Raw genomic sequence first — 23683 nt, forward strand, 5'->3', positions numbered from 1 at the left:
CACGTAAAAAAAGTCTAATCCTTCGGGCCAGCCCTAGGAGAGCTGTTAATCAGCTCAGTGGTCTGGTAAAACTAAGGTATACTTAACTTTTTCCTCGATGTCGAACTTCTCAGTTCAGAGGTCGTTTACTCCTCGCCCCGTTGGACTTGCGAACAGTCTCCCTGAGGATGCTGTGCTATCAGAACCTCAAAAGTTCAAGCAAAGATGTAATATATCATTAACCTAAAACATTTCACCTTGTATTTTATCTTTTCATTAATTAATTAATTTATGTTTATTTTTCCTTTCATAATAACTGATCTCTTCTTTCTGTATATTTTATTATCCTCTCTAACTTCTATCAAATGAGCATATTCTTTGGAAGCTTGAATTTCAAGTCAATGGCCCCTATAGGCTTGTTCCACCTAAAGAGAGCTTTATTTTCTGAATAATAATAATAATAATAATAATAATAATAATAATAATAATAATAATAATAATAATAATTATTATTATTATTATTATTATTATTATTATTATTATTATTATTATTATTATTATTATAAAATCGTCAATCATGTTGTAAACAGATGCTGGAAAAAATACCATACCAAAAAAATCAGTCATTTTCAACAACTGCGTCTGATGTTCACCAAAAATATCATGACAGGAAAAAAAAATAAAATAAACGGACAATGCATGACCAAAAGAACAATTGGTATTCGACGGAGAACACGATAACCATCATCTGACTGTTGTGCTGTACCAAAATAAGGTGGACCTCTCGCATTCCCCGCTCTGCCCTCAGCATCTGCCTCTTGTGCTCGAGGTATGAGAAACTGGCAAGAGGAGAGGCGATCGAGAAGCCCACTCGACCCCTGAGGGAATATGGGGTACGATTATTATGAAATACTGGGACAGGCGGTGACTCTCATCAGAGGTGTTGAACGTGTTCATTACGGAAGCTGGACTTGTGTTCTTTTATCCCAGAATAAATGGAAGGTAAAAAAAACTATTTCAAGGCCAGGTTAAAATTTTACACAGCATTGATAGCTATAAAATAATTATCTAATTAATAACAACAAAATGATTATTTAATTGATAGCAATAAAATAATTATTCAACTGATTTTTATTTAAATAATTATTTAATTGACCATTATTATTTAACTGATCATTATTTAAAAAATTATTTAATTGGTCATTATTTACACAATTATTTAACTGGTCATTAATTAATTAATTATTTAAATGATCATTATTTACATAAATATTTAATTGATCACATAAATAATTATTTAATTGATCATTATTTAAATAATTATTTAACTTAATTGATAGTAATAACATAATTGACAGCATATAACCATATAAAATTATTATTCAATTGATAATTATTTAAATAAATTATTTAATTGATCATTATTTAAATAATTATTTCACTGATCATTATTTAAATAATACCTGTTTAATTGAGCTTTACTTAAATAATCATTTAATTGATCATTTAAATAATTATTTAATTTAAATTAACTGATAGCAATAACATAATTGTCAGCATATAAACAGCCGACATGACTAACAACCAACGCTCACACTTACGTATTGCCAAAGACAAAGATCAGCATTTGTCGTAGAACTGAATTTGCTTTTCTAATCTTGCATGAAAACGCCAACAACAATAACTGACAGAAGAGAGACAATGACTGAAAACGGGAATAACAATCACTGACAACTGAGAGAATGACTGTTAACGCCAACAACTATAATTGACAGAATTGAGGGAGCGACTGAAAAAGCCAAAAACAATAATTAACACAACTGAAAGAATGACTAAAAACGCCCACAACGATAACTTACAGAATTGAAAGAATGACCAAAAACGCCAGCAATAATATACAAAATTAAAAGAATGGCTGAAAACGCCAACAATTTTAATTGACAAAATTAAGAGAGAGACTGTTAGCTCCAACAAAAACCACTGACAGAATTGAAAGAATGGCTAAAACGCCAAAAATTGTAACTGACAGAACTGAGAGAGAGACTGGTTACCTCCAACAAAAACCACTGACAGAATTGAAAGAATGACTGAAAATGCCAACAATTATAATTGACAGAACTGAGAGAGAGACTGTTACCTCCAACAAAAACCACTGTCAGAATTGAAAGAATGACTGAAAACACCACCAACAATAACCAACAAAACTGACAGAATGGCCGAAAACGCCAACAAAAACTCTAACAACAACAATTGACAAAACTGAAAGAACGATTAATAACCAGACTTCCAAAGAAGTTCACCAAGCAATCTCCAAACTGGCTGAGGACTGCCTGCTTGAATCAGCGCGAGGAAGAAGAAGAGCAGCACCAAGAGAGAGAGAGAGAGGGAGAGAGAGAGCCTTCAAGAGCCAAAACGAAGCAAGAGCGCGCGAGATCTTCTTGCATTTGGTGTTGACAGGCGAGGGTTGTATCGTAGTGGTTTGCGAGCTCCTTTATTGGACGGGACGTTGGGACTCGGCCAAGAAGGAGAGAAGGTCCTGACACGGGACTGCAGCTCAGGATAATTAAAGTCTCTTGTGCTGCTAATGATATGGCCTTCGCTCGGCTTCGGCCATTTAGACAAAATCTAGAGAGATACAGATGCGAAATACTCCTTGTACAGTACGTATGTGGGATACATACAGTGTATGTATGTATATATATATATATATATATATATATATATATATATATATATATATATATATATATATATATATGTATATATATATATATATATATATATATATATATATATATATATATATATATATAATATAATATAATAATATATAAATATGTATATATATATATATATGTATGTGCATACAGTATATATATATACATATATATGTATATATGTATGTGTATACAGTATTTATATAATGTAATTCTAATAGCCACAATGCCCTCTTAACTTCTCGAATTCTTCGCGCTTTTTTTTTTGGATATGCTTGTAACAACGAAGCCGTAACATCAAAAGGCAAGAAATTGAAGAGACTTGTGATTGCCGGTCGCGGGACACGAACCCGCGTCACCATAACCACAAGGAGGTCACACGCGGGACACGAACCCGCGTCACCATAACCACAAGGAGGTCACGTGGTCAGGTCGGCAACGTGACCTCCTTGTGGTTATGGTGACGCGGGTTCGTGTCCCGCGACCGGCAATCACAAAGTCTCTTCAATCTCTTGCCTTTGGATGTTTACGGCTTCGTAGTTACAACATATCCAAAAAAAAAAAAAAAAGAAGAATTGTGGCTATTAGAATTACATATGTGTCTGATAAAAAGTGACCAGTAGATTCTATTATATATATATATATATATATATATATATATGTCTATATAAATATATGACCAGTAGATTATATATATATATATATATATATATATGTATATATATATATATATATATATATATATATATATATATATATATATATATATATATATATATATATATATAGTGTTTTAGTTCTCTTCTCAACTTTGTAACTAATATCAAGAGATACACATTTATAATAAGTGGCTTAAACTTCGGGTAGGGAACTTGTCATTCCACAAACTCATTATGACATTAAAAGACTTCTTTAGGGTGGAAAAGATCTCTATCTGTTTACTAAACCCCAATTACTTACGAATCTGGAACAAGCAAATAAAAATTGTAATCAGAAAAGGGGAGAAACCTGGTGTGGTAATCTGCACTAATTGAAAAATGCCATTTTTTAACATGAGAACTTTTACTAATTAAATGAAATTTTGTTCATGATGTGAGTTACTTTTATAAAGGAATGAGAAATTAAAACCAAAATATTATGAATCAGACTTATACAAACATCGGAGACCTTTATGATTCATTGAAGCGACACAAAAATTGTAATAATTTAGAAAATTTAATTTTTATTTTACACTTCATTGACAATATTTAAAAAAAATAATAGGAGACTTTTGAACATCATAATTTTCAGCTCGTTAGGGAATTTAAAGATGAAATCAATATATTTAAATCATTTGCCTCATTGCATAGAGGCACAACCGTGTCATTTGCTGTTCAGAAACTGAAGAAGATTTCGTGTACTCGGTGGCAAATAATTTAAATCCAAGTGCCAGGTATATACAGTAATACTGTAGTAATAATGGTATAAGCACAAAAAGAATGACAAGGGGGACTAACGGGAATTGGCCTCTGTGTGCGAGCATGTGTGACGAGAATGAAAATCAGCTCTGGTCTCTTGGTATGACTGCAAATTACTAAAGAAAAAAAAATTATCATACTAAACTCGTATGTCAATGTTTTATTAACATATATGAAAAACATGTGTATGTGTTGACAGGCGGGTGAATGAGAAAATTATAAAGTTATTCATTTCGATGCATATAATTATTTTTCCAATATGCTTTGGCTATCAACGACAATGTAAGATGTGCGGGTGCTCCTGAGACTAGTACACAAGGGAAGAAATCTGTGGTCATTTGTTAATCACGGGAAATCTAAGCAATACAGATCAAGGACCATATGGCAGCTGAAGTAATGAGTTGCTGTCTGAGGTTAAATGTTACAAATAGCGAGGAAAAACAATATGCTAATTCTGCATCCTGAGGAATGAGTAAGAGAGTAGATCTGGGCTCGACTCTACTCAAGGCAATGTGGAGGTAAGACTCTCATCGCTATTTAGGTCAAAATTAGAAACCATATTACAAGGCGAGATTTCTCTAGATTCCCTTTGAGATAAAAGTTTAGAAATTAATTTAAAGTGAATAAAAGGCATTACCATGAAAATATATATTTAAAAAAAGTATTGGAACTAGAGGGTTCTGAGAACAATCTTAAATATCAAACATATGACCTCATTTTCTAAGCTTCAGGAAACTATTAACAAAAGTTCGCCAGGTGTTAGTTTCATGCAGAGGCGCCAATCAAAAAGGGTCTGTGATGGTTTCGAACTTTTCTCTCTCCCATTTTCCGTCATATTAGGAGGCGATTGGGAGGCTTTCACAGGCCTCCGATATGTGTTCGAAAACCATTACTCTTCCCTCACGTCAGTATAATTGCGATCTGGTTTTTGCGCTCGGCAAATGAGCCAAATAGACCGGCTCTGCGCTTGTTGCTACAGTTTGCACACGTTAGCCTGTTTAATTGTTACAATTGGCCTGTTGACTGTTTAAGCTCCTTTTATGCCCGCAAAAACGATGCACGTGGAACTAGTTTGTGCGGTTTACCTTATATTTATAATCGTTGTATCTAATATCCGGAAATTATTGTTATAGTAAATGCATCCGTATTTCACGTATTTGTACTGTACATAAGCTTTATATATGAATACACTATAATATATAATTATTTATAAATGTATATATATATACATATATATACATACATATATATATATATATATATATATATATATATATATATATATATATATATATATATATATATATATATATATATATATATTAGCTACGCCACTAGGAAAGTTCAAATTGAAAAGACAGAGTGCCAAGTACTTTCGTGTATTTTAACACAACTTTGTGCCGCGAAGATGTGTTAAAATACACGAAAGTACTTGGCACTCTCTCTTTTCAATTTGAACTTTCCTAGTGGCTCCAGCTAATAAACAAAATCACGCGCTTACTTTTGTGATTTCTTAGTATATATATATGTATATATATAAACTAGATAATATCATATTTACTTACTTTTTATGAATAACCTACACCCAACGATAATTATAATGGATAAGCGCGTCTGATACTGTTATACACAGTCAACCTATCCACTCTGGCCGGGATGACGCACTCATCAACTATAATTCCCTTGGGTTAAAAGTTATTCCGAAGATAAAGTCAATTCTAAATTAAGTGTTATTTGGGGCTTAAAATATGTGTACAAAATTTCACTTGCATATAGGTGACAAAACTTCATATATATACTGTGTATATATATATATATATATATATATATATATATATATATATATATATATATATATGTGTGTGTGTGTGTGTGTGTGTGTGTGTGTGTGTGTGTGTGTATGTGTGTGTGTAAAAACAGGAGACGTGGTGCCATGATAAATAAGTAAAACAACTCGAACAGCCATTATCATTGAGGGATGGGGGAAATTCCTTATGACGAATATATAATATATATATATATATATATATATATATATATATATATATATATAATATGAAAAACAATAAAAAATAATATCTAACCATTCTATTCCTCATCTCCACAGGAGCGGAGAGCGACCTCCTGCAGGGGTGGAGGTGCCCTCGTTTGCCTTCGCGGGGGGGCGTGTCAATGTGAGTTGTATGTACGACCTCAGGGCAACGGGTCTGTACTCCCTCAAGTGGTACCACAACGACACCGAGTTCTACCGGTACGTCCCCACGGAGAAGCAGCAGCCCGTCGACATCAAGAGGAACATGAAATTCCAAGCTCATGTGAGTTGGAGCTTCATCCGGATTAGTTACTCGAGTTCGTGTTTTCATACCGTTGTTTTCATCATGTTGCTCTTCACTGCTTGGTTTTGAGGTGCTGGATGTGATTTCTCGTTTTTAAGTCGTATTTGAACACTAGTTTCAATTCATATCAGCTTGAGATTTATTGATATATGTATAATTTACTCATTTTGACATCTCAGTTCATCATTCCATACATTGGTTTGTTCTTATTTTAAATGCATTTAAATATTTTCATCCGGAATGTGATTTTACTTGTATAGCTTACTATACCACAGTTAGTCATTTCATTATTTTAGCTCACTGCTTCAATCTTTTAACCTTTATCTATGTGGTTATTTAATCTGTATGAATTTCCAAATTTCAATTTGTTAGTTTGAAACACTGTCGATCTTTTTCATGCATCTGTGACCGTTTCCAATATATGTTTTTATTTTCCTACTTCTGAAAGCTTATAAAAAAGAGATACCAGTTAGTCACCAAGTGAAATAATTTCATTTTTGCTATTTTTTTAAGGACTTCTTCCGATCAGTTATTAACTTAACTAATGAAAACGTATAAAATGTATAACTGCACATTAAGTATACAATAAAACACCTTTATTGTATTCAACGTCGTAAAAAGAAACACAAGTTGTAAAATACCACATCTATAGGAAAGGAATTCCTCAGAACTTTACTTCCCCATGTAAAACTTAATAGATTTTCACTTTAGTGACTGTTATAAAATTCCATATTAATTAACCATCACTCACAGCGCCTGTAGGGATTAACCACACACTCTCGCAATATTCATTTTCACTTCGTTTCTCCATCTTCTTGGCTTTCGCATACCTTCATTGCTCTTACTAACATTCACCTCATACTCTTCCTATTTGCAAATACTTTTGAACTGTTACCTATATCTGCAGCCTTTCTTCACTATTACCAACTAACACCGTCTTATGTGCAATCAAAGAAAAGGCCTCACTCCATTCGCAGACCCTTCTTATTTCACAACTACTGTACATCCCCAGTTAAAGTGGAAAATTATTTGAAAAAGAGAGCTGGAAAGCATAAAAAATGCATAAGGTATGCACAGGACATAACAATATGTTTGAACCTAACACAAATGACTAGTTTTGTAAAAGAATGTTTTGACGACAACAAGAATATATCGCCCTAGGAACGCCTACGATTACTGCATTTATTTCAAATGAAATATATAAAATGTACATATGTTAAGGAGTGCAGGCAGCCTTGTCCTAACGGCAGAAGAAAAGCTACTTTCCTGTGAATTTTCACTCATGAAATAAGACAAACATATATAAACATGTGCGTGTGTGTGTGTGTGTGTGTGTAATAATAATTATAATAAAGGCTTTATTTCACATAAATTAAACTGGAGTGAATTCTATACATAGAAGTTAACAAAATACTAAAACAAGCGTGACTCTTTATACTTTCAAATATTACGCCCCAAACTACTATTTATATCGAATTAAAATTTCGGCACACCTAACCCGGCCTTTTGGGTTTGAGTCTGGCCAGGATAGGTGCACTAATTATACACAATTCCCTTTGGGTTCAAGTTATTCCTAAGGTAAAATTAATCCCATATTAAAGGATATTTGGGCATAATTTTTGTAATTGTGTATATATAGACCTGGGTTCGATCCTGATGTGAGTTCGAAATTTATTTCTGTTCCACACGTGATTGTGTGTTGATTATTTCTAATATATATATATATATATATATATATATATATATATATATATATATATATATATATATATATATATATATATATATATATATATATATATATATATACATATACACATACACACATATAGATGCATATTTACATGTGTGTGTGTATATTTATATATATATATATATATATATATATATATATATATATATATATATATATATATATATATATATACACATACATATATACTGTTTACTTTATATATATATATATATATATATATACTACTTTTACGGGCAGAATTTTGTCTGCTGAATTATCACTGCATAAAAGTGCAAGGGTAATACTTATCTACAAAGTTACCATCACGATTTTAAATTCTTCCAAATATTTTCTTTCGATCAAAAGTCAAGACTTGATGAGCAGTTAAACCTATCGCTGTATCATTTCAATTAAAAACTCCAACTTCATTCGCTGAATGTCTTCATGATATAAGCATTATATAATCGTCAGTTACGTGTTGCCGATGACAAGCAGGAGATTATACTCCCTAAGGATCAAGATTTAGATTAACCTTTCTATACTATAAGTGGTTCACTAAGAGTATTTAAAATATATAATGGAATAACAACACTGATATTTGTGGTAATAGTAGTTGTAGTAAAATTAGTGCTAAAATCCACTATTTTCTCAGTAGTAGTAAAAGCAGTAAGAAAACTCACTATTTTCTTAGTAGTAGTAGTAACAAAACTCACTTTTTTGTAGTTTTAGTAAAAGTAGTAACAAAATTCACTATTTTCTTTGTTACAGTAAAAGTAGTAACAAAAACTCACTTTTTCTTAGTTACAGTGAGAGTAGTGACGAAAACTCACTTTTTTCTTAGTTACAGTAAGAGTAATAACAAAAACTCACTTTTTTCTTAGTTACAGTAAGAGTAGTAACGAAAACTCACTTTTTTCTTAGTAATAGTAGCAGCAATAAAACACTATTTTCCTAGCAGCAGTAACAGTAGTAACAAAATTCATTATTTCCTTTTCAGAAAGAGACCTTAAGGTCCGAATTCTTTCTAACCAGACAAAATCAATTCTCGTTCCACGTGTCTCATTCCCATCATCTCTAACGTCATCACCAATATGATAACGTTAGCTAGCGTGTCCTAAGGGATTCGTCGGGGTCTGACAGATATTAGTTCTACTTTGTGGTGAAATTTGTATACTGAGGAAAGAAGACGCTTATTGTGAAAATTTTACTTTGACTAATATAGAAAGCATAGGCAAGTGCCTTCCTTTTCTGGACACTATGGAAAATTATGACGATGAACACTTTTACACTCATGTTTACATATAGCTTATGTGGAAACATGACTGAATACAAATGGTAAACGCAACAGGGGCGCAAAAGCTCAGTCGCGTCTATGTCAATCGAACTTTAAAACACTGACGCGCCTGTAGTCATTACTCATTAGGAAATTCAACAGTATCGTTAACTCGTAAGGGATGATGGCTATTGAGACCCAACGATAGATTAGCACCTGGAGAAAGAAGGCTGCCAATGCAGATTCAAATAAAAAATAATTACCAACAACAGCAAAGGTATTATTACCTTTTACCACTGGAAGAGATACGGTACGGTATGCAGATAAAATGAAGTTTTGAAATATATTCACAAGAAGAGTTATGACTAAAGGACCTTACGAAAAGCTGAAGCTGAGCATCTACTGTCAACCAAACCTGGTGTGGTATCTGATCATAAATGAAAAAATTACCCAAGCACACACAAAAGTACACGAACTGGACAATCTTATAAACGAATTTACAAACTTAAGGAGAGTACCAGTCCCTTAATAATAAGTACTTTTGTTATACAATAAACTAACCTTACGAACTATTGTTAAAGATTATACAACTAAATATTTTAAATACAACAATAGAGGGTCTTCAAAAACCGATTTTGTTAATAGAAGTGTCCTTTTTAATGTTTAACAGTACGCAAAGCCCTGTCCTCTGTAATACGGAAACGATCTTCTTTCAATAACCAAACTTCGCCACATGAGTTTACCATCCGCCAAACACCAATGATTCCGACTGAACAAGGATGGCCGGGACTGGGGAGATGCAAGATTTAGAAATTCATTTCTTCCTATTTGAAAGAATTCAGATCAAGAGGCCCTTTTCCTGTATAATCTATAGCATAGTCCTCTTGTCATGTAAATATTATACTACTATTATTAATTCTACCGACATAATATTAATATTGCAACTATTACTGCTGTTATTTTATCTCTGTTGTAACTTTTACTATTATCATTATCATCATTATTTCTCGAATTCCGCTTAGCATTTCTCTTGACGAGCCCTGCACTCTGAATGCAAAAATATCTGAAACCTTAATCCCTTTCCTTAGAGGATTTCACTGAATTACCGTTCGCATTACTAAAAAAAAAAAAAAAGGAGTATTTATTCTCCTGGCGATGTTATAGTGGTTTAATAACGAAACAACAGTCAGTGAAATGGAATGAAGAATACTTTAGAAGTATGTACAGTATAACTGCCATACTTTAAACAAGATCTGACTTTTGCGAAGACGACTTTGCATGCAACTCAGAGGTCGGACTAACAAAAAGTACAAATAGGTATTTTTATTTTAGAGAGCATGCATTAAGAGGCAAAACCACAATTTACCACAGCTCACTCATATTCTTCTAGGCACTGAAAAAACGCTGTCTATAGATCAAAATACGCCAGCAGGTCATCAATAGCTGTTGGTTATATTTACGAAAAGAAATGGAGTAGAGACTGTTAATCATTTTTGTTACCTTTTCCATCGCATTATTTTGTTTGTGTAATGCTCTGTGCATTTACAAACTGCAATAGCCCGAAAACTCTCATACTAAGCATAAATAACAAAATGAAGTGAGTTACGTAAAACTTCCATAACGTTTGAGTCACATCTGCTGAGGGACCAAACAACAATTAATAATTAATATTTGGTATTCTTTACCAAAGTTCTGCTTTGTAGAAAAGTAAGAAAAGGATATACCATAAAACGTTAAAAAATGAAAGGTATTTCATAATTTACGTAGTAACGTAAACCAGTAACTAGGTGCATGTTAATACCTTTGAGGAGCAGGCATTTAGGGAGATAATGGAAGTTTCCTATTGAAATCGAGTTTATGGAAGATGGTTAGACAAGAAACCTTCCGGGAACGGTCTAAGTCGTAAATAAAATTATATGGTGAAAACCACCAGTTCGATCCACCTTCCCTGAGAGACAAAGATCGTGGGTGGATGCTTCCACAAAAGACGGGAGAAGAGCATTTCAACATTAGCAGAAAGAAATACACGAAGCAGGCACATAACATCGCCTTGCTTTCCAAAATGTTTGGACGCCCTATTTATTAAAATATTCCGTTCTTGTTCTGTGAAAAAGAAGGCCTGGAGTCGATGGTACAAACAAGAACTGTCACATATTCCTATTTCTCAAGTAAGCTCTTACTTCTGCTATGCAATTCACGGACTCTGAGCACGGCACAAGACTGAGTAATCAAGAGACATCTTACTTTGGCTGGAGATCAGCCTCATGCCTAATGATTGAACCTCTCGCTGAATCTTTCCAGGAATTCCATTTAAAACTAGCAGACATTTCATTTCACATTTGTGCGGGCTGCATAAATACAGCATCACCTGCGTATTATATTTTAATACCCTCTAAATCAACAACCAGGGCACTAGTAAAGACTAGAAGAATAAAGGTTCCCAAGCACTGCCTTGTAGAACACCAGGCTTACTAAAAACCCCAACAACTCTGTTACCGATCACTTAGAACCTCTGAATGTGAGACGAAAGTTACGAAGTTTTCAGCCGAGAGACTTATGATTAACTATGGCTGGACTCTAATCAATTGCCAAGGATATCTTGGATTCAAGTAGCAAGATCACACGTACTTGTAACTGTTTCCTACAGGCGTACTGGCTATCGGGAAGAATGTGCCTAAATTCAAAGTGCTATTAGACGGGGTTCAAGATAAACTTTTATGTAACCTTTGAAGCCACTAGAGGGACGGAAATTTGGCTGTAAAAATTACTGAAATCATTAGAGACAGGATTTTGAACGGTGCGCAGTAATGCATAATTTTAGGATCAACTGGAAAATGCTATTTTGAAGATAAGCAACGAAAAATGGACGAGCTTGTGTAATTCTAAGGACCCGAGATATAAAAAAGACCTATTATACAAAAAAAGATAAAAAAAAAAAATAACAGGATCTTCTCCTACGATGACTATCTCCCTTGAACAAAAATTTTAAAAACCGAGACGTGGTCTAAGATGACGAAATAAGAAGAGCCAGTAATACCTAAGATGTAGCATTATTTTGTGCTTAAGGTTGGTCAAGCTTTCCAACTTTACCTAACACAACGATGGAGGTATAGTAAATGTGATAACGGTAACCAGAAACCAAGTGAATTGTTATTTTGTAAAAAGTTAAAGTATGTGTTGCCATTATAACAAATAAACATTTTGCAATCTTTTTTTCTATTAAACTTATCATCTGAATATCATGCATCATAAAAGAATTAACAGTACGAAAATACTTTCTAATATGGCGTTAAACCAGTAGAACCTTTCCGCAGGGGGCAACCTTATTTACCGTAGTTATCGGCGAGTTTGTCTCTGGTTTCATAAGCTATTGAAATTTCTATTAAGCAATTAATCTGTTTATGCAGGAATGTAGCGCGCGAGCACCAGAATCAAATAAACCTTTGCGATTTCATTAGCAACTTGATATATCCCTGGTCACACCAAATTCACGCTCTCAGAAATCACCGAAAATCCAATTATGGGAAAATGTTATTGCATTTTGCAAGGACCTGCACGGCGCACGCTCGCGGCCTCTGGCTTAACATTAACTTTAGAGCGGTATTTAGACTCCACAAATCTGTGAACACAAAGAGAACCCGATGCTGCGTGAGCACGAGAATTTATCTAGGGTTTTCTGTCTGAAATTACGCACAAAAGATTTCGGATTTGGAATTTTAGAGGTGGGAATTTTTAAAACGAAGTGCTGAATTCTGTTAAAGAGAGTTCGTGCCTAAACTTCACAAGGCCACTATTTTTCTGCAACACTGAAATGAGATTCAGACTGAAAAAAATTAAGTGTAAACAACAAGACTTAATTAATAGAATTCAACAGTTTCCTATTAATACCCATCGAATTTCTTAACTCTTACCCTCTTGCTGTCCATCTCTCAATGTAAATGAACGTACTCTCCTCCGCAAAACTCGAGTTCGTAAATAAACAGGGATACGTATGATCGCTGGTTGCTTACTTCGTTGCCAGAGGGCGAGGTTACAGAGATGTAATGATTAGGAAAATAAATCGAGCGAACTTTTGAATTTATGTACCCCCAGGGGGCGACGTCTTCTCTGAAACGCACACCATGCATTATTTATGACATGATAAATTCGCGTCGTTTTTACCAGTCTTTACCCTAGTGTTCGTAAGACTTAATTTCATGAATTTTTATAAAACGTTGCGGATTAAAGAATTTCACAGTAGGTTAGCAAATATAGAATTAAATCCCTCCCTCCGACGAAATTATTGACGCTAATCGACGTCAATGTTGTTGAGCGCAGATATGTTGCCTATATTCAAATGCACGTTTGGCTGTTAGATTATGCATGAGTAACTCCTGAATAAATCCGATTCTTGTCTCATTTTACGGTAACTGGCTGTGCAAAGTCAAACTCATACATCCCCTACTCTTTAATCAGGTCTTTCAACACAGAAATCATTTCATGGATACTGAATGCAAACAAACGAGAGTTTTTCATGGCTTGTCTTGGAAGTCTCACTAAGTGGAAGCGTTTTTTCGTGTTTCCATTAAGCAATATCACTCTTAGCTAGTTGGTGGTATCATTATGTAAATCACGGATGTCATTAGCATATTCAGTTTTTCTTTTAAATAAACTAGTCATCATGTTTTTACGCAATGACAATCTTATCTAGAAATATTTATGTGATGGCACTGGATACCGTATGTTGTTTTGTAGTTGGGGGCTTTAAAGTCTTAAGTACTCACACATACATCCAGCTGTTTTTGTATAATACTTTCCACTAGGTGGCTGATGTATCCTTTGCCCATAAACAGCTATTTACTACAGTTCTATTCTGCAGGTGTAAGCTTACTTCCATGAACTACAGTGAGCGAGTGTTTCCTTAGTACATGCAACAATGACTGCATTTGCGGGAATCAGGGCTTGACCGTAGTTGTTCAGGTAACAGCTCACTTTGGTTGTTTTCTGCTAGACTGTTGCATTACACTGGTCCTGGCTCTTTTCTATGTTGACCTCCAGGGATGGAAGGCAGCCTTCTACACTGTGCACGGAGAGGACGTTTGAAGCAAAAATTCCTGTCTAAGGTGAACTGCAAAATGATAGCATCATCATCAGTGTCGATGGCACTAAAGACATCATTAATGTATATGATGCACATCCTAGCTTAGGGTGTGCAATTAAGGTCCTCTTCTCTATACCTGCCGCAGATATATAAGCAAACAGGAGATCAAGAGGGAAGCCCACTGTGACACCATTACCTGCTGTAAGAGATATCCCTTTGGAGATATGAATTTACTCGGTACATATCTGAGAAAGGTGCCAAAGGGTGTTTTCTGAAATGTCCTCTTTAGGATTACTTCACTGGCACATTATATATAAACATTTACCGTCCTATGATGTGATAGTCAAACTGGAGCTCGCGATTTTTCAGTATAAAGATAATCACCACTGGCAATCCTACAGCAACTTCAAAGGAATGGAGTTGTATGTAGTCGAAATTTTTAGTGTAATTAAGAGGCTCAAAATTGCCATTGGTCATACGTTGCTATCTTGAACAAAGTGTAGAAAGCCACCTCCCATTTTCGGATGTCTACGTAGTAAAGAGCTAGCACCAATATGCAAATATCTACTTGAGTGCAAGCAAACTGGCTGGCTCATTGTCTGAACACCCATGGCTAGTGCCACGATGCTTTAGACAAGGCTGTGAATGCAGAATTGGACTGAAACAGAAACCAGGATACAAACAAGAGATATAAGAGACAAACAGCGGAAAGCTGGAGACTATGATACCTACATTTACCGGGACCATCATCATTCTTTATTGCAACAGTAGACCATCGCCATCACCAAAATAAAGTAAAGGCTATGACAGTGATAACTGCCCAAAGAGTTATGCCCACTGTCATTGACAAGCTGTACCTTTATGGACACACTGTCCCCTAATCTATCAATACCCTGATGATGAACAGCAAAGAACGTTGCAGAGACGAGGCAAAGATGACCAATTTGGTTTATAAAATTAGTATTTTCACAGAAAATCAATAAAAAATATATATATACATATATATTAGTGCACAAACACACACATACACACACACATATATATATAGTATACAAACACGCAGATTATATATATATATATATATATATATATATATATATATATATATATGTATATATATTATAAATAATATTATAAATAATGTATGTATGTACATTATTATTATTTTATTAGAGACATTCGTATGTATGTACTCAGTTTCACTCTTTGACAACGAACTTTGCTGAAACAACAGACGGAGAGAATATGCCGGCAAATGAATAGCAAAAACTCTACGGAGGAAAGTTATCAGCTTTAAAAAGAACCTGGAAGGTAACAGTGCATTTTGAAATTAGAGAAAGAAAAGAGCAGACAGTAACAGAAAGCTCTTTTAATATTCAGCCCAGAATGATCCCATTTGTAGAGTCGGATTGCTCCCAAGGGTACTTAGAAAAAAAAAAATCATTTTCATTCCCGGTATAAAACGCTGTACTTGCTTTCTTTGAGTTTGCAATACATCGCCGTGGAAACAATGAACATAAGATAAAGGGGAGAAGCATCTAAAAATCTTTGTCTGTAGATAAATAAGAGTGACTCACTCTCTCTCTGTCTCTCTCTCTCTCTCTCTCTTTAAAATCCGCCAAATAAGCAAAAAATTATCTGTAGATAATTAATGGTGACTCTCTCTCTCTCTCTCTCTCTCTCTCTCTCTCGTCCAAAATGCAAAAAAATTACTCGTAAATTGATGGTTATTCTCTCTCTCTCTCTCTCTCTTTAACATCGTCCAAATATGCAAAAAAAAAAAATTACTTGTAAATTGATGGTTATTCTCTCTCTCTCTCTCTCTCTCTCTCTCTCTCTCTCTCTCTCTCTCTCTCTCTCTCTCAAAAATCCGCCAAAATAAGCAAAAATTCCAGTCTGAGCAGCCAAGACCTGGCCGGCCGCATAATTCGGCGATTATCAAGCGACGTCGTCTTGCAGATGCCTAATTAGACAAGTTTACTTCCGACTGCATTTATGCCGCTGGATCCGTTGGTTTATTACAACCTCAGCATTGTGCGGTGTCATGCCACCCCTAAAACCCCCTTTCAAACCCAGCCAACCCCGGCGATATCCGTCGTGAAAGGGGGAATAATCTGCATATTTCTTTTTGCCGTTTGACCCCGATGGCTGCAATCTATTTGCATAATCCTCACGGTTTATTTTATCTCATTTTATCCCGGGGTCTTGTCTAATGGAGGTTGTAAGGGCTCGTAGGGGCTTTGGAACGTCCCGCGTCTCCCCCTCTATCAATTCATTTAGTCAGTGATTTGTGAAGAGAATGAGACGGATAGGGGAAATGAAACGCTCTTTGCAAACACACACATACGATCGCGCGATCTCTTCAACTCTCCTATGGGCAAATATTCGGTTGAAAAGTGAGTCTGTCATATTACAGGAAAAGATTAAAGAGGGGGAGTTAAGGAACCCCAAGTCAAATGTTTAAAAATAAGCATCGATCGCATTTTAATACGACGTGGAACAGGATGGTAATCATTGTTTACATTAAGTACGTTGGGGAACATTTTCTGATTTTATATTGTGTTCGTCAAAAAGGCTCGTATTCTGGTTGTTTTTAGAGACAGGAGAGGCCAATGCACTGATCAAGATTTTCAGTGCTTTGATGGGAGATTCGCATGCAGTGACGGGAAATGTGACCAAAACGTACATGAAATTATAGGATATGAAACTGGGAATTTGCAGAGACAATCTTTAATATAAACTTGTGCTGATAAGGATGGATAACGGAATCTAAAACTGAGGTAACAGGAACTGTTACTTACTATCGGCAGTATCCTACTGTTGAGATATGATTTCGCTTATGTAAGAGCAGAATCAACCCCACTGGCATAAAAGCGCAAAAAAAAAAAAAAAAAAAAATATTCAAGAGCATCAAAAATATTCAAAAGATAAATGAATTTTCAAGACCATAAAAGAAGTACTTCAGTTAATTCTTCGATAGGAACAAGCAAAATAAACGACAACAACACGGCAAAACTAGACATAGGTAATAATTCCACATTATCATGAGGAAAAAAATGATTGCAAATGCAATACGAGTATGAATCAATTGTCATCATGAAGATAATATAAGCAACTTTACACATTTTCTACAACAGAAAAGAAATTAATTAACCATATTACATTAAAATTATTTTTTTTACATCATTCAAGTCGCTGGAATCACAATTTCTCGAGTGACAAAATTACTATTGGTACTTATACCGGCCTGCGAATGTAAATTCATATAATGGGAGTTCTTACGTTACAAGTTGCATGTCGTGTCAGCATTAACTTCCAGGATAAATGGCGCCTTGCACTAAAGATGGATTGCACTATATATGCTGAAGTCTTGCAACGTAAATCACGTTGGGGAAAACTGTAAAAATCTCGCTGCAGATTCAGAGGCGAGAGGAAAAAGACGGACGCTCCTGCTGCTCTTGCTACAAAGTATATTCCTTTACCCACGTTTGCTTGGTTTAAGCAAATAGCCGAGTGAATAATCTAAATAAAAAATGAGACTCTTTGATAAAGGGATGCTTGATAAATATATAAATGGTAATACATTGCGTTAACCTGTAAGAATCCAGTGACGAATAAAAGTTTTACTGTTACATTATTGGGAAATAAATCATAAGTCTTCAATCTATACTGAGAAAAGAAATAGCAAGTCTCCGCCATCTTATTTATCTATCTATCAGAACAGGCAACCGTATTTGCATCCCATCTTCCTATTACTGAAACAGACAGGTAAATATTTTGGTAAACAAAGATAACGAACATTTAATTGTATAACCAGTCAAGAGATACGCAACAAAATCTATTACATAAAAAAATATTTTTCTATTGGTCTTTAACATGTATTCCATCGCTGAATAATACAAACTGCAGCAATAAACACTGTTTAGTAATAATAACAGATTACTTCCAACAATTCAGCTGAAATGAAAGGTGGAGCTTTGAACTTTTGGTCATATCAAGGGCACATATACTGTTTAAAATTCCAATAGTCTACGAGGATGCAGACGTTACTCAACGTCGGAAGTGGAAGAATAAAAATAAAGTATGAACGATATAATTAGACCCAGAGGGAAAGGCTCAATAAAAGTGATGACAATGTTACAAAAATTAATTGTGAATACAACAGCCTAAATCTAAACTAACATTCTTCTTAGCTGTTTCTTTTACTATCACACAAGAAGACAGACAATACTTTTCCAAGTTATTATAAAGAGTTCTCGCTTTGAATAAGACAAACATATTCATGATGAGATTTACTTCTTAATCTAAATAAAATGATTGTTCTACTTTGTTCTACTTTGATATAAGATTTTTTCTTTGTGGTAATGATAACGATAATAATAATAATTACTTTCGTTTCCTAAGTCTTCTACATCTATATCAATGCTAGTTCTACTAACTACTACAGCAAGCTCTTAATGGAGTTTCAGTACCAGTAAAGTCAACAACACAGTGAAGAGAAAGGATAAGGCTGATTTTGTTCCTCTGTAAACAGGGTTAATTATAACCTTAAAAAGACAATATTTCTGTCGCATTCAAAGATTATTACACACGACTCGCGTCATAACTCATTCAAAAAATGACCTTAGCGTAATAACATGTTGATAAAAACGGGAACAAATTGATATGCAAACAATTACCTCGGGAGGAGATAAGCAGCGTGGATCGAGAGGAGCCCCATAAATAATTCGAACCCTCGCGGTAGATGATTTGTGCAATTAACTCTTTCCCCGAAAGGTTCATTATCGTGCTCTGGCAGCGAGCGCGTTTCTTGCAACAGGGGATTAATTCTCGTTCATTTCCATCTTTACAAACATTTTTTTTCTTTCTCTCTCTTCTCTCAAAACTGGAGATGCAATAATGCTTTCCCCGTCCCAGCTTCTTAGCTCCCAGATAAATGAGGATTATTAGCGGGTTGTTATTCATTTCTTGTTGGCCATTTATGTTGTTCGTTGTCTTTTATCATTCGTAGTGGGATGATGCGAAGCTTTTGCCGCGTCAAGTTCAGTGATTTCAGTTAAGTATTTAATCCCAATTATACTTTCATTTCTATTATCTCGAACCAATTCAAAACTACAAAAGAGCGGACCTGTGATGATCTAAACTATAATGCTGTCCAATTTATTTCGTGAATCATAAGAAGTTCATCGCATTTTAATGTCTTTGATATTTGAATACAAGAGTAAAATTTGACATTTCATCTCATTTCGAAGAGAGAGAGAGAGAGAGAGAGAGAGAGAGAGAGAGAGAGAGAGAGAGAGAGAGAGAGAGAGAGAGAGAGAGGAGTCTACTTGCATAATTACCTAGTTTTCATATCATATTTGATGATTAATTAGCAATTGAAGTAAAATGAAAAGGAGAAATAAAATAACGAAAAGACTCACAGCAAAATAAACTTTAACACACTGCACTTACAGTAGTCTCTTTACTTTCGGATCCGTACATTAACATGTACGTAATGCTAGCCAACACACAAATTCATCATACATAGACAATACAGCCCTCAAACAACGCAAGTTACACTATGAAAAAATACTACTAAATAATATCAACTTAAATTTCTCTATCAGTATTCGCAAGTCTTAGCTCCTTTTATAAACAGTCTTTTATTCTCTCTCAATTTCATCGGTCCCCTTTCATGTCACTTCCCAGGTATTCAGTGCTGAATTATGCGCTTATAACTCTTACATTCTCCTCTATTACATTTCTCCATTTGCAAAGGGGAAGGACAAAAATAATCTTAAGTAATCGTACTGATCGTTCAGCATATTGAAACATTTATTTGCAAACTTGTTAGGATATGAATAACACGTTCAACACAGACATGCAGGGATACATACTTATACATTCTATAAATACATACGTATAATGTATATAAATATATATATATATATATATATATATATATATATATATATTTACTATATACATACAATATATCAATTATATATATATAATATATATGTATATATATATATATATATATATATATATATATACATACATATATATATATATATATATATATATATATATATATATATATATATATATATATATATATATATATACATATATATATATATATATATATATATATATATATATAGTCATATTAGCATTAATACTTTTCTATACGAATTTTCTATTTTACTAAATTTTTCCCTACAGTTGTCTACAGTGCTAAAAGAGTACCAAATTCAGAATTCAGACAGACTTTTCATTAATTTCCTGGCCCGGTGTCGAAAAAGTATTGAATACAATGCAATGCTCTCTCTCTCTCTCTCTCTCTCTCTCTCTCTCTCTCTCTCTCTCTCTCTCTCTCTCTCGGGGACCAAAACTGTTGACAGTAAGCTAAAATTTAACCATCTCGTAATAGTTGAAGCAGTTTCAATTTTCGTTATACAGAGCATTAATCAGTGTGCATAACGCTGATTACAAAGCTTATTCATCTAGTCATAGTAGCTAAAATTTAATCATCTCGTAATAGTTGAAGTAGTTTCAATTTCCATTATACAGAGCATTAATCAGCATGCATAACGCTGATTACAAAGCTTATTCATCTAGTCACAGTTTTCCATACAATTATCAAATAAATGAGGACATTCCTTACTAGGCACAATGGTCAAGGCTGCACACACACGCACGCACACACACACACACACACACACACACACACAGCTGGTAAAGAATGAGAGAACAGAAACCTGTTAACATCAACAAAGAAATAACATACACTAAGTTCAAAATCTTTTCATCAAATATTTTACAATCACAGTGCTTTATAAGACACCAGCAGACGAACAGACTCAAAGTGAACTGGACAGAAAAATAAAGCTGCGCGGGCGCGCGCACACACACACACACACACACACACACACACACACACACATACCTCGTATGAATGTGAGAACAAGAACCTGCCAACATCAACAAGGAAATGATTTACTAAAAGTTTAAAAGTCCTTTATTCAAATATTTTAAAATCACAGTGCTTTACGAAACAGTAGCAGGACAGAAACAAAGCGAGCCAATTACTAAACCCCCGAGAACAGTAAACCGGGGGCATAAAATAGGAAACATGGGTGAAAAATGAATTAACAATGACACAGCCTTTTATATTTGGATAATAACTAAACTTCATCGAGAAGAACGCATTATATATATAGTATATATATATATACATATATATATATATATATATATATATATATATATATATATATATATATATATATATATATATATATATACATATATGTATATATGCATACACACGTGCATAATACCCTCACATGTACAATGTGAAAAATATCAACCACTGACGAAAGTAATCGAGAAATTATGCAGGATTTATCTCAAATTATTGTCTGATGTATACTGATTTTAAAATTATGCTGTATCCTTCTAAAACCGTTGATGCTACTACACATTTACTTTATTTTAATTCTAATTTTGATTATTCTTGCTCCATTAAAAACTATTCGTTTCATGATCGTTATCAAAATTTTTCTTCTTAAATGTGTCTTCTTCGAAAACAGCAACCAAGGAGATCAAGTACTAAGACATATGAAGCAAAAAGCATCGGATTTTGGTCTAACTCGCTTATTCGACATCTAAAAACTATGGTAAAAAAAAACTCTGTAAACTTATGGCAGCCTCTAGAAGCACTACATACTGTCTTTTGGCAAGAGACTGTTTTACGATTTTCAGAAAGCTCTACAGTACCTGATGCATAACAAAAACCATACAGGAATTTTACCTAAACAATCTTGCATTCGTCAATAAAAGGCGAGTTGCTCCTTATGCCTTTATTTACTTAGCATATTTTTCCAAGAGGTAAAGCCAGCGGCAATTATCACCTAATGGAACAATGCCAGCATATTCCTAATGAGAAATACGAACTGCATCTTGTTTTGTTTCAATTTATGGTACCATGCTACCGAAATTCGTCGCAAAAGACTGCAATAAGAACGCAGCTTAACCAGTTTGTTTGTCTTATTTACTTCATCACTTCTTGTTTATTTCGCTTCCGCTGCAAGAACATAGCTTAATCGAGTTACTTAAATAATTAGAGAAACAGAGTCATTTATAACGACTCATAGAACAACGGCAACTTCTCTGTTCAAAGGGCCACAGTCTCTCCAGCTGAAAGCAGTTTAAACCTTTTTTCTGTTGTAAGCATCTTCCCTATAGCAGGCCCCTTTGCCTTTAACCTTCTCTCTCTCTCTCTCTCTCTCTCTCTCTCTCTCTCTCTCTCTCTCTCTCTCTCTCTCCTCTAAGACAAACCCCGCACTAGCCTTGCACAACCCTCTATTCCAGAGTCTTTTCGTCCCAATGGGCTTTGAAAGAACAACAGCATTAAAAAGACACCGACTCTATTTAAACCCACTAAAGACCTCCTGTCCTCTCCCCCCAATCCGAGTCTCCCTCCCTCATGCTTCCCTGGCCCCTATTATGCTCCTCTTCTCTTCTCCCTCTTCTTCTTCTTCTTCTTCCTCCTCCTCCTCCTCCTCCTCCTCTTCCAGAGAAGTTTCCCTTCGCCTCCTCTCCAGCGTTCCCATCCCAGCCCGCACTCTTCTTCGCTTTAGAGATGACATTAAAAAACAATTAAAGTCCACCGAGCAGTTCTCTAATTCCTGCTAATGTGACAAGATAAGTGACTACCGACCTCCCAGACGATTTCTATTAGGTCGGTTTTACAATCTTAAAACGCGGCATTAACGCACTTGGGGACTTGAACCAGACAGCCTACTGTCGTTAGCACCGACAGACGAATAACCGCCACGTCAGATTTCACAAGCTCATGAAATCATGGGTTCTAATTATGGGTTTTTTTCTTCCAACGACAATATTCTAAAGGGACCAACAGTGAAGAAGAAAATAATTCTGTTAAAGTTGAGGCTGCGCCTCTGTGAGACTTCAACCACTTATGAAGTTTGATACACAAGAAAAATGCGCTTGAGACTGGTATTATTAACATGCCGGTATTCAACGATTAGTAAAATGCGGATGTAATATGAATTATATATTTGATGTGCGTGCGGGCGGGCGAGCACACGTGCGC

The 23683-nt window shown here is 34.6% G+C and overlaps 1 protein-coding gene and 1 long non-coding RNA gene across 2 annotated transcripts in view; one reads left to right on the forward strand and one right to left on the reverse strand.

The window, feature by feature from the left end:
- Positions 1-23683, reverse strand: part of LOC136850704 (uncharacterized) — a 1048955-nt gene that overhangs the window by 485261 nt on the left and 540011 nt on the right. The gene's annotated exons all lie outside the window — the stretch shown is intronic.
- The window catches only part of LOC136850703 (uncharacterized), a 460181-nt gene that overhangs the window by 336922 nt on the left and 99576 nt on the right, over positions 1-23683 (forward strand). The window contains exon 3 of the mRNA XM_067124526.1: positions 6261-6468. Coding sequence (XP_066980627.1) covers positions 6337-6468 — 132 coding nt within the window. The 5' untranslated portion in view covers positions 6261-6336. The remainder of the gene's footprint in view (positions 1-6260; positions 6469-23683) is intronic.

Source organism: Macrobrachium rosenbergii, chromosome 22, assembly GCF_040412425.1.
Source record: "Macrobrachium rosenbergii isolate ZJJX-2024 chromosome 22, ASM4041242v1, whole genome shotgun sequence".
Lineage (NCBI taxonomy): Eukaryota > Metazoa > Arthropoda > Malacostraca > Decapoda > Palaemonidae > Macrobrachium > Macrobrachium rosenbergii.